This window comes from Parus major, chromosome 3 (assembly GCF_001522545.3).
Source record: "Parus major isolate Abel chromosome 3, Parus_major1.1, whole genome shotgun sequence".
Classification (NCBI taxonomy): Eukaryota; Metazoa; Chordata; class Aves; order Passeriformes; family Paridae; genus Parus; species Parus major.
The window spans coordinates 14,199,346-14,211,923 of NC_031770.1; the positions used below are offsets into that span (position 1 = coordinate 14,199,346).

The 12,578-nt window shown below is 38.4% G+C and overlaps 1 protein-coding gene across 1 annotated transcript; it reads right to left on the reverse strand.

Moving 5' to 3' along the window:
• Window positions 1–111: 111 nt before the first annotated feature.
• Window positions 112–12,578, reverse strand: GTF2A1L (general transcription factor IIA subunit 1 like). The gene is made up of 9 exons (XM_015622945.2): window positions 12,499–12,578; window positions 10,452–10,553; window positions 10,026–10,149; window positions 8,587–8,642; window positions 7,507–7,600; window positions 5,745–6,337; window positions 3,946–4,218; window positions 3,054–3,143; window positions 112–1,164 (listed from the first exon to the last, which is right to left on the reverse strand). The coding sequence occupies exons 1-9, from the start codon at window positions 12,517–12,519 to the stop codon at window positions 1,057–1,059; spliced, it is 1,461 nt and encodes a 486-aa protein (XP_015478431.1). The 5' UTR covers window positions 12,520–12,578; the 3' UTR covers window positions 112–1,056.

A 12,578-nucleotide genomic window follows, 5' to 3' on the forward strand; every position in this document is an offset into this window, starting at 1 on the left:
AGGAACATAGTTCTCACAGTAGGGTGAGCTACTGCCATGTGCATGACTTGTACCCATTTCTCTAAGCAGAATTTATACTGAGGGAACACAAAAACAACTCTGTGCTAGAAATGTATATAAGATGACATTTTTATTATTATTATGCACAATTTGTATCATTCACAGCTTACTGGTCTGTAGTCCTAGAATGAAGTGGAAATGTACAGTAGCAAACTTAAATGACTTTGCATTGACAGTGAAAATAAATCACATTTTAATGTTACATCACACTACTCATTGCATCCCAGTAGTCATAGCTAGTATAGAATAAACAAAAATAATTCTCATATATTGAGAGCTCCACAGTCTTTCCCAGACACTTCTCTTCTTGCATCTAGAGTGCATGTCTTTAAACTGAAGTCCAAAACCACAAAGCAACTACAAAAATTAAGAGAAGTGTGCAGCTGAAACAGCCACAGGTTTCAGTCTTGCACAGATATTGCTTTTTTTTTTTTTTTTTAACTCAAAATTCTTTGAAAAGAATAACACAACAGTGTAATTGTATATTTCAAGTCATACCATTGAAATCATGAGATTTTAAGAACTGGAAATAAACCAAACATAACTAAAATTTATTTAATTATAACCAATAAGTATTTCTTTACTAATTCCTAAGTATTCCTTTACTTTCTTGAATTAAAAACAGATAGAACATTTCAAACTTTAAAGCTGTTCATTCCAATGATGTTTCTTCATTGGAAAAAATTAAATAATCAGAAAAGAACAGCAAAGACAGCTGAGTAGCTAACAGTACAGTGGTTCCATTTGCAAACTAAACCGATTAACAACACAAATTAACATCAAAGATTTTGCATATTTTTTATCACAGTTTTGCTGGCTTGAGTTTTGTTTTGTTTTTTTGGGTTTTTTTGCTTGGTTGGTTTTGTTCTTTTTTGTGGGGTTTTTTTTTTGTTAGTTTTTTTTTTTTATGGCACAACAATAGAAAGTCCAGCTGTTTCACAGAAGGCTTATAAGGAAATAATGCCACAGCCTTCATGGACATACTGGAATGAGGTTTCACCACTCTGCATCTCCAGTGGCTTTTGCAAAAACATGGTCTTTACCCTCAATGGACATCACTCCATCTTTTAAGTAGAACTTCCATTTGTTCTTAGTTCGATGTATCTGATGAAAAATAATAATCAAAATTAATGCAACCACAAATATACATTAGACCATTTATTAAAAAAGAAAAAAAAAAACACGAAGAAGGTTTAAGCACAATCTGTTTTACACACCTGGTTTTTATTTTAAAATTCTTATGGCCCAAAATATTCAATGGAAGCATTATACTTCAATTGTTTTTAAAGAATTCCCTGCCCTCCCAAGAGAGAAAGAAATCTGCTGAATCTTACCCCATCATGTCCCACTCTCCTATCCCACAACTTCCCCCCAGAAAAGTGTTACCTATGACAGCTCAACACCAGCAGGACAAGACAACAGTAATGGGGAAATCCCAAAACACATCACACCTTGTAAACCAGTGTAGCTTAACTAAAATGCAATGTTTTCCTTTTCACATGGCAAAGCAATGTTGCATGCAAAGAGGTGTCAGGAACAGGCTAAAAAATATCAAAGCTTGGACTAAAAGCAAATACTGTTATTTAAAAAAAAATTTAAAAAAAGTAAGAAAGAATTTGTATATTCTGTTTCCTTTTAAAGGCCTGCAAGGAGATCCCTACTGCAGAAAGTTTTGTTCAATACTAAAAGAAGGAATTTTAAATATCTCTAGAAAATTCCTTGAATTGTGAGCATCGATATATTTTCAATTCCAGAAAGAAAAGAAACAGGACAACAATTTTACCAACATTGTCTTAAAAGTAACAAGGTAATTTAAGACATAACTGTTTTAATCTACTTTCTACTGGGCCTACATGTTTTATTAAAACCATATTGCAAAGGGGAAAGTTACCAACATCTTTCCCCAGTTTCTGTAACTCTCAATTTCTAATACCATTATTAGATGATACTAAATTTCCTATAAGACAAGCCCAATACTAACCTTCCTAGTAGTTTCTTTTACATTTTCAAGCAATTTTTCAGCTTATTTCAGACAAAACTTGCTCCAGATAACAGTATGCACTACCTATAGCAACTGTAACATCTGAGTTCTGAAGCTGCAAAACTTGGTGCACCTTTCAATATGATACACACATCGATGGCTTCATTTCAGAGGCATTTTCTATGCATATCCCTATATCCCTATAACTCTCCAAAATAACCAGCCTCAGGAACAGTCAATCTGTCATAGTTTTATAAAGACAATTTTCTTAGCACCTGTATGTTTCCTAACCCACAGACAACCATTAGACAGACCTAGTTAGACACACAAAAAGTTATCACTAGTCACTTTTGAAAGAACTTTAAAAAAAAGTCAAGACACACTCTTAAACAAACTACAGCCACATTTTCCATATTTGCTTTAAAATATGCACTTTTTTTATCTTTTAAATTACTGACATCTGAAACCTCACAACAGCTAAAAGGACTTAATTTGATCTTCAGGAGTTCAAAATAAGGTTGCATTTTAAACATTAAAATGAAGGAGGACAAAAAGGCACTTAACTACTTTGTTTTTCAGACACAACAAAATTCTGGTAGGAAAACCTCTCAGTAAGCACCACAAAGACTAATAAAAAAAAATGTAAAAAAGTATACCTCTCTTTCTGTTATCCATTTTAAAAGCCTTAATTCACAGCTGAATAGGCCTACATACTTCCACAGAGATGCTGATCTTACTTAAAAGTTAAGGAAATAAACAAGCTTTTGCACCTTTACAAATCATAATTTTTCCAGACTTGTTGTTCCCTTTTCCTTTAATAGGCCATTATGATTAGCCTCTTTTCAGAAAACAGCAGGAAAGTCTTCAGACTACTGTCAGCTAAACACATCATTTAAACACTATTACAGGATTAGAGTTTCTTCAAAAGGCACTGACAAGAGAGCAGACATGGATTTGTGGAAGATATTATTTAAGATGATTAAAGAACAAAGATAAAAGTGTATTACTGTACCTTTTCATACTGGCAAACTATCACATTGTCGGTGTCAAACAAGTCTGCAATGTCCTGTTCACTGACATCATCACCTGAGTTTAAGGGGTCCTAGAGATGAAAATTCTGTTTTATACTCTTTCAGAATAGCATTGAATATACTTGTAATTAAACATACCCAGAATAATAAAGTTACCACTGCAAAAACCAAGACCTGGAGGCTGTGAAGACCATGTTGCAACAACCTCATTTACAAGTACCTTTTACATGTTTGCATTCTCAAAACCCAAAACACACTAAACAAAAGCACAGGTCAAAGAATCAAAACTGATAACACAGATCCCAGTAACTGAAATACTGATCAAATTGTTTTTATGTGAAGTCCAAGTGCTGCAAGTTGATTGTCCTGTGAATAAACCCATGGGATACAAAATTGCCGATCTTTAAGAAAAAGAAAAACCTAGGAGACACAGGGCATTAAACAGAGAACAATGTTCTTGTATCACATTGTTCACTCTCTAATTCCCTCTGGTTCTTCAGAAGGAAAGGAAACCTAGATTTGTATCCTGATCTTGCTTAAATAAATCTTATTTAAATCTAATTATTTAAATAATAGCATAAGTAAAAAGCAGAACTCCATTCCACTGAAGCCAGGGTTTTACAATAAAAGTTTAATTCTGATACCTAAGTATTTTATTTCATCCAACAAACAAATTACTTTCCAACAGTTCTTTCATTTGTCCACACTTCTCATAATGAGCTTTCTCTGCAGTACCTCCTGTCTCCAGAGGTTTGTAACTTCATTGTGCATGCCCTGTATTAAACTAACCAGTAACTATTCTAGGTCAAATAATTCAACAGTCAGGAGAGATCTAATAGGGTTATGTATTCTAAAGGCTTAAAAGTAAATTACCTCCTCAACTATATCTATCTGGAGGTCTTCATTGTCCCCATCACTGCAGCTGGACTCCATGTTTGAAGAACTGTCACATTCTTCATCATAGTCTTCCTCATCATCCAGAGCTCTTAGATCCTCTGAATCAATAAAGCCAATGAATTCATTCTCTTCTTTGTCTTTTGTATGTGGTATTTGTTCTTTGGAAGAAACATCCCCAGTACCATCGAGCTGACTTATTCCTTCAATGTCACTGCAGAGATCTTTCTCTAGTGGCAAATCAGATTCCGTCTGCTCCGTGGGTTCCATGGGACAGGAATGAAAGAGACCAGGGACAGCTTGTCAATCAACACCACAGTGGAAGCCATGTGCAGCACAAAGCCCGAGATTTTTGTTTAATAAATCAACAAGCCTGGAGCACTAATATGAGAGTTTCAGGTCCTACTGCTTGTAAAACCTGAGTACATTTCCAAATACTGTGTTGCATCTAACTAAAATGGAACCCAGGTCAAATATTCCTCAGCAATACAGAAAATAATTTCTTACACTTTTCCCTAAACACCCTTGTACTCAAACAACTCTAAAACAAAGGCAATCAAGTGGACTCTTACAATTTCTATTGAGAATTAAAAAACAACTCCCATAAAAACAAAAAAGGAAGCTACTCCACCACCCCCAAAAACAGCATTTTTCATTTTTGAAATAAAAGTCAAGATGAACTGATCCCTCTCCCTCAACTCATTCAAAATGCTTTGTTTAAATAAGATATAAAATGCTGGGAGAGACAGTAAATATTTCAGTACTTCAAGTTACTGTTCATAAAAGTGCTAGAATTCCTAAACAGAGCATTCACAGGAGCATAAAAGGTCTTTAAGGTTTCAGCCATCTTCAGTTTCTCATTAAATCTTTATTGTAGCACTTAATTCCCATCCACATACACTTTCTAGCTCAAGAACATAACACTTTGTTTTGACCTCCCATTCCCACTATAGACAGTCTTCACCATGCTGCCATCAGAGTTCAGATGAACAACATAACATGCTTTCTATTTACAGACATTTGGCAGTACTGTTGTCAAATTTGCATTTAATAAATTTGCCTCAATCACATATGAGCACTATAACTCAAAGTCAGCCAGCCAGCCTGAACTTCAAACATCTGCAAATAATTTCTGGAACTAAAATTAGATGAGGTCAGGAAAGTGGCCTGTTAATTAAAATCATTCAAGTTTGCCATACAGCTCTAGCTGTGTTCGAACTCTAACTAGTTAGTCCAGGACTTTTCCCCCAAGGAAATACGTTTTCTTCAAGGAGATTTTCACTTATCAATTTTGACTTTTTATCCTGAATGCATTCTCAATACAACTTTAATGCTCTTCACACATTACAAGTTAAAATCAATTCCAGCTGATCTTGCAAAAGCGCTTTGCCCACAACTGACCCGTATCCCTATGTGGATCAGCGTCAGAATGATATGGAAGTTCTCAAGGAGTCTTTCATGTCTGCTTAGTCACAAAAAAGCCCCTATAATTCTCAGAAGTAATCAATAAGTCAAATACAGTCTATCTATCCATTACATTTTTCAGTATTTTTAAATTGATATTCTCTTCAGTTACAGTATTTCAGCAGTAGTTTTGACAAATTCTTAATGTAAAAGCAAGCAGTCAGCTTGCTATTCTAAACAAGCTTAAGAATGAACAATAAAATCAAAATAACTTTTGTTCTTCTCATTTAGAGGTGCTAGCTGTCATTCAAATGTGTTCAAATAACCATCTCTAGCAGATGTACTTTCATTAGCTGAGAAACAAAAGGCCTTACCTTGTCAGAGGAAGCAATGCTGCCCTGATCCTTTAGAAATGCACTTTCATCCAAACTTTCCCCTGCAATAATCAGGTCAATGATATCATCAGACACCTGCTGCTGCAGCAGCTCCGGATGCTCCATGTCTGGCTGCCCCTCCACATCCAGCAGGACACTGCTTGAGCTGCTTGCCAAGGATTCATCAATAAAAAGTCCTTCTGAGCATTCTGGAGTAAACACAGCTGTGTGAAGGCTGTCATGCTGGAATTTTTCTGTGGATTCACTGCACTGATTCAACACTGCATTGATTTCAAATTCCTGCAGACTCACAGAAGGCTGCTGGACCAAGGTAGCAGAGTTTTCCAGGTGTTGTTTTTCCACACTTGGTGTAAACAGCACAGCCTGCTGGACAGCGGTCTCCTGGGGCTGCATTACTTCACCAGCTGCATGGGCAGCAGATGCATTGACCTGTGCAACACTGGCAAGGCTGGCCTGCAGAACTGAAGCTTGCTCCAGGGGATGAAACATCTGCTGCACAGGGTAATGGAGAATGCTTCCATCTCCTGAGGCCTGTGAGACCACCACAGGCACATTCACCTTGTAAAGTTGTCCTACAGAGAGAAGAGTTTAAAACTGCTTCAGCAGATGCAACTACAGGATCATCCAGGCCACTAACTTGTCACCACCAAAAACAAGAGCAAGCACTTGGGCAAACTATGAGAAAAAGGACATTTGCAAAGCAAAACTTTCCTCAAGCACAATTCCAGCCCTTGAAAATCAGGCATTCAGAAGCTTTCTGAATTATGGCTCCCATCCAATCCATCATGCTTAATACCTCTTTTTGGGTTTAGCCTACACAGTACCCTGTGACAGTAAGCTCAATAATTTAACTACATAACTCATTTAAAATAAAAATATACCCTGTTTTGATTTTTTTCCATGTCATTTCAGAAACTAAGGAATACAACATAAAAGAGTAAACTAGTCCATAGCTACAGAAAGTTCATTCCTTTAAGGGCCTTTAGGTATTCTTTCTAAAAAACCTGCCTATTTCAGTATAAAAAAACCCCCAAACAATCCCTCAGTTATACATCTTTTCTTAAGAAAACCACTCCAAATACTGAATGCTTAAAGTTGTTATTATTATCAGTGTTTAGAATTAAGATGCCAGAGCAGAGTACCAAATTTCATTTGATTTTTCTTCTCCCCACACACATGCTTATACAGACAGAGTCACTGGTACCAGTCTATAGATCTCATGACATCAGGAATTATACCTGAAACAGATAACTAGAGACATCAGTTTTCATCAAAGAACAGCTGTCTGAGGGAAGAGTCAATGACTGAACTAAGCCTTCTACAGATCACACATAAGCAGTACAAGCAGGTTTTGTACAAGCAATACAGGCAGTGTTATCACCGAAGCAATGGGATCAAAAAGGTTAATGGAGAGTTGGATTTTATTTGAATAAGAAATCAATTTGTCTCTGAAGCAACACAGTGCCTTTAGCTTTTTGAAAACATAGAAGATTGTCCCAGAGAGACAGGGAGGAGGAGATACCTGTGTCTGGGCTGACAAAGGAAAACAGTTGTTACAAGTTGTAAAACTGACACACCAAATAATCAATGCAGTTATTTCCCTCACACAGCCACTACAAAAACAAAGAAGAGGTTAACTGGCTCCTACCCGCTTTACCTTCATATCTGCTTCACCTACTGTCCCTGGGACTGTCTTTCAACTTCCCCAGGGAACAGCAAGGTTCGATATGTTCTCCCTTACCTGGTGCTGGCTGCAGCATCACTCCAGCTGGCATCTGTAAAGGATAAGCAACACACGAAGGGAGAGCAAAAGTCACACCCACTCGTGGGGGCCCCTGCAACACAAGAGCTGGGTTTAGGCAGGAACAGGGCACTGAGTGCCACACCTGGAATATCCATGGGAAACACAACTGAGGGACTCTCTGTGGTCATTTTCACTGGAAACTGCATCATGTTTTTGAGAGGTAGACAGATGAAGAGTGTTCTGCACTGACAGAGTAATGGCTTGCCCCAAGTTTCCTGCTTTCCAACTATCACACTCCGTTTTTGTTAAGGCAACATTTTCCATAATCCCCTCAATGTACCCACCATCCAGAAAGGTATTTTTCTACTCATTTTTACCTAAGTTTATGCATAGTCCACACAGCACAGGTTTCTTCCCTAGACCCATGAAGTTACTTCATATTATCTTCTCCTCCTGGGAAGCAGAGTTGGATATACAGCTCTCTTTCAATCTAGCTCTTCTGAGGAAATCCAACTTTTAAATCAGGAAACTCACATATTACACAAACATCTTCCCAATATTATATTTCAACTTGACAAGCTACTTAGCTTGAGGCTCAGGAGGCACTCGGTAAGTTCATCAAGCTCTAGCAATTAGTGGCTGCTCCCCAAAGAAATTTTGCTATGCCCAGAGTTCTGAGCTTGTCAACTATAAAAACATTCATTTTCCTTCTGGATGATTTCTACACCTCAGAGATAATGCTGCTCCCAGCTTCACTGGTGCTAGTATTTCCTAGCCATGCATTATTTTAACAACCAGTAATAATTTATCTTTCTTTTTAAAAAGTATATGTAGCTGTGCATTTCCACTACACTTATATTCTATGGGCTAAATACATGCAGCTTTGTCTTTCCAACACTTCTGGCTTCACTTCTTGCAGAACCAACTGGTATATCCCATCCTTTTTCACTGCTCCAACAGAAGCAGCAGTGTTACAAGTCTCCCTTCTAAAGCCTATTAATAACTGACAACCAGTTTAAAAATTTTAGGAGTCCAACATAATCAAAATTGGAGTAAAATATAATTACAGCTACATACCAGTTTTGCTGCTGTGAAATGCTGAAAACCTCTGCCAGCTTGGATGACAAAAGAAGCTATATAAAAAAAACCTACATTAATTTCTTGGATACAGTTATCTTTCAATAATTTATAGAAAACATGGGTAAAACTAAAGCAATCTAACTTCAGTTCAATCTCATTAGTGAGCACAAGTATTGCCTTGTCAACTTGAGGAAAACATGCAAGTATTTTTTTCACAGCAGAGAAAATCCAACGATGGTAAAAGTAGGAACAGGAGGATAACATTTTCAAAAGCACACAATACTGACTTCCATGGGAGAAAAAAAGGGCAAAGGGAAAACTTTCCCAGGCTTTTAGAAGCAAGCAATTTAGGTAGCCCTTAACTACTTTGAAAATCTCTAGCCATGGGGCAATTCAAATCCCCTTTTTAGGAAAAAATAAATAGATTTACTCAGACTGCTTGGCCTTAGTATTGCTGTTTAAAAACTTAAGAGTAAAAAGGTAAAGCTCATTAAATATAAAACCTCCACTAGCCTGCAAACAGCAAAGTGTATTCCCTTTAGTCATGTGAAACAAATAAAAACACCTGCCTCCAAAAACAGTTCATTCCACTAGGAAGACTGTAAAAAAAAAAAAAAAAACACAAACAAACACAAAAAAGGAAGAAAAGAAAAAGAAAAGAATCCCACAGCTCTACCTGTGGGATATACAGGTAAAGAATACCTGCCCAAGTACGCTTGAAATACACTACAATACAGATTTTCATTAAATCATCTCATATGGGGTTTGTCCTTCATGGGCAAAAGTCTAACAGCCTCTCACTTTGGGATAAGTCTCAGCTGAGTACTACACTCTACCACAACAACACCAAAGTGGCCAGCTGGACCTTATTGAGAGTAGGTCCTGATGTCAGAGGCTGTGTGAAAGTCACGTACTCCTCTGCAACAGGAATGCTGCTTTTAGGAAAACTACCTGAAAGAAAAACTAAAAAGATTCCTCTCTTCTGTTTGAGCAAGGGATTACATTTTAACAAATTGAGAACCAGATTAAACCCCAACCTGACAGAAGTGTGCCCACTGCATGGCACAAATGAGCCATAAAACCTCTGCACACATCAGGACACATCAAAAGGGGAAGCAGGAGCTTAACCCTGCAGGTAAATCTGCAACTGAAGGGCTACACTATTGGACTGCAGACAAGAAACCTGTAACTCTCAGCATGTTTTGTTACTGGAAATGAGCAGCGGATCAAGAGCACGTAGACAGAATTCTATTAGTCTATTAAAGTTTAATTCATCATTTACTGGTCAAATTCTGCTTTCAAATAATTACTGTTCCTCATCAAGCTAGATATATGGATAAGATATATAGACAAAAGATTGTTGTAAGTCTCCCAGAAAAATCCCTGAACCACTGAGTTATTCTTAATTACATGTATTGTGTCCAACAACATCTGACCTGCTGAAGTCTGCAAAATGCTATGAGATCTGTGTGGCAGCTGCAGACTGAACCGTGGAGAACAGTGACTGTGCTTGAAGAAGCCTTCTGCTGCTTTAGACTGTGCCACCTTCGTTTCCCAAAGCTGCAGGAAGATTATTATTAAGGTCAACAAATATCAGCTTTTAAAACAAACTGCATCAAAAAAGATAACCAGGTAGTCCCAGCTTTTCCAAAAGTAAATTGACTGATTCAATCCAACAAACAGGGTAGCAATAACTAACCAATTTACACTCCCAGCAGCCCCCACATCACTCATAGGATATTTGTAACTCTAAGTTAGGGCAAAAGTTTGCATGTTTTGGAAGGCAAAGAAATGCACAGGTCCATCATCTCAAAAGAAAAACACAAACACAACTGCTATTAATGCAAGGTAACCCCACAAACCTGCTTCAAGTCTTTCAGAACCTGCTCCTCTACACCCTCCTCTGCAAAGAGTTCCCGCACACCTTCAATCACATCTTCGATAATGGACTTGTATAGTTCAGACTACATTAGAAAAACAAAAAGTATTTTCAAGGTAAAATGAAGATAAAGTTATTTGAAAAGATAGCACAAAGTCTAATCTCACTTCATAAACTGATGTTACAAACTGAAGACCATAAACAGATCAGTTTAATAAACTGAAAGTCAAATGCAAAGGTCTGCAAGTCCACTCATTCTTTTAAATCCAACATCCCTAAAATGTACTGGATTTGAGCCTCAAATTATTGCTTAGGCAAAAATAAAATAATAAAAAAATAATTTGGTAAATGCTTAAGAAAATTCTAGAAACATTCAAAAACCATTGCTATCCTGTATTTTCAAATAAGCTTGTCTAACCCCATTGTAATACTAGAATCATTGCTCCTAACCTAAGGGCCAACCAATAATACAAGCTATTAAAAATTAACTGTGCCAGTTCCCTCGGAAGCAGAATGTAAGGAACCCACAGAAGATTTTTCTTTTTCTTCTTTATGGAAACAGTCTGATGCTGTACAGCACCTAGCTTTGGAAATTTGAACACTACTTTTATCAGATCATTCATTTTACATTATAACAGGACTCCAACAGAACATCTCATTACTTCTTATGCCCATGTCAGTGATTAAATCCTAATCCTCCAGTCAAACCCGGACTGACACACATGAGCTTCAAGATTCCTACACTCCAATGCAAATGTAAGATAATGAGCTTTTAGCAATTTAAAGCTTATTAATCTTGACTATCATTACCACCAAAATGGCCTACACAAGGTGAAAAATGAAGCGGAGATATTTTAGAAAGCCTTACAAGATTCTGGATTAATAATTTATTTTTTTTTAAATATCAAATTAATCTTTTTTTTTTTTTATCCCAAGATGTTCTAAAGTGCAGATGAAAAACAATTTCTTTTCAAAGAAAACAAGATATTAAGAAGTAACATGTTAGAATTTATGGAAAAAAGCAATCAACTCAACTACTTTAAAACGACCATACTAATGTAATTTCTTATCAGGGGTTATCAATTTCCAAAGATTCTCCTAGCACTTTTTCAGGACACTAGGAAGATGAGGAAGGGGAAAAAAAGGATTTCCTCTTGTATCACTACACTAAAAGCTGTTGATCAGCCCATATGTCAAATGTTCTGCCTTCACTGCTAATCCAGAAGAGAATCTGAATGTAAATCTTTCAATGGGCCTATTCCTCTCCCCAGGATTGCCAAGCTACAGTGAGTACAAATATTTATTGTGCTATATAAAAACTGCACACAGCAACTGTAAAATTCAAACACCACATGCTTGCAAATTAGAGAAAAATGGTTACAGCACAGACACTTTTGTACTCCAGCTTAATCCCTTTACACTCAGGCACTCCTTCACCAGAACCAGGCCATCCATAGCGGGAACTGTCAAACTCCTGTTTTATTCCTGTGCGGTGGGGTGGCAGGAGTGGTTTATCCACAGCCCATGCCAGCAAAGCCTCCAAGGCTCCCCTGGGATTCCCGTCCTGTGAGGGAGCCCCTGGAGCCCCAGGCAGGGAGAGGCAGCAGCGGGCACGACCCGCCCCGGGCCAAAGGCCGCCGCCTCCCTCCCGGCACAGCCCAGCTGCCGCCACAGCGTCCCTCGCAGCCTGCAGCTGCCCACTGCCAACCCCTGCTGCAATACTTTTGCACACAGGCGGTCGTTTTCAACAAAAAAATTTAAAAAAAAATAAATTAATTAATAAATAGAAAAATCTTTCGATGTTGTTCTTGGGCTTCCCGCGCCAGCGAACGGGCGGGGCGGCTCCTGGCCGGGCCGGGCGGCGACTTCCTCATCCTCATCACTCTATGTCCCGCAAGGAGGAGAGGAGAGGAGCGGAGCGGAGCGGCGCGGCCCGGCCCGGCCCGGCCCGGCCCGACCCGACCCGACCTGACCTGACCTGACCTGACCCGACCCGACCTGACCCGACCCGACCCAGCCCAGCCCCTCACCACGGGGCTGCCGTGAGCCATGGTAGCGGCCGCCGCCACAGCCCCGCCCGCCCTTAAGGCGCCGTTGCCGGGGGGACGCG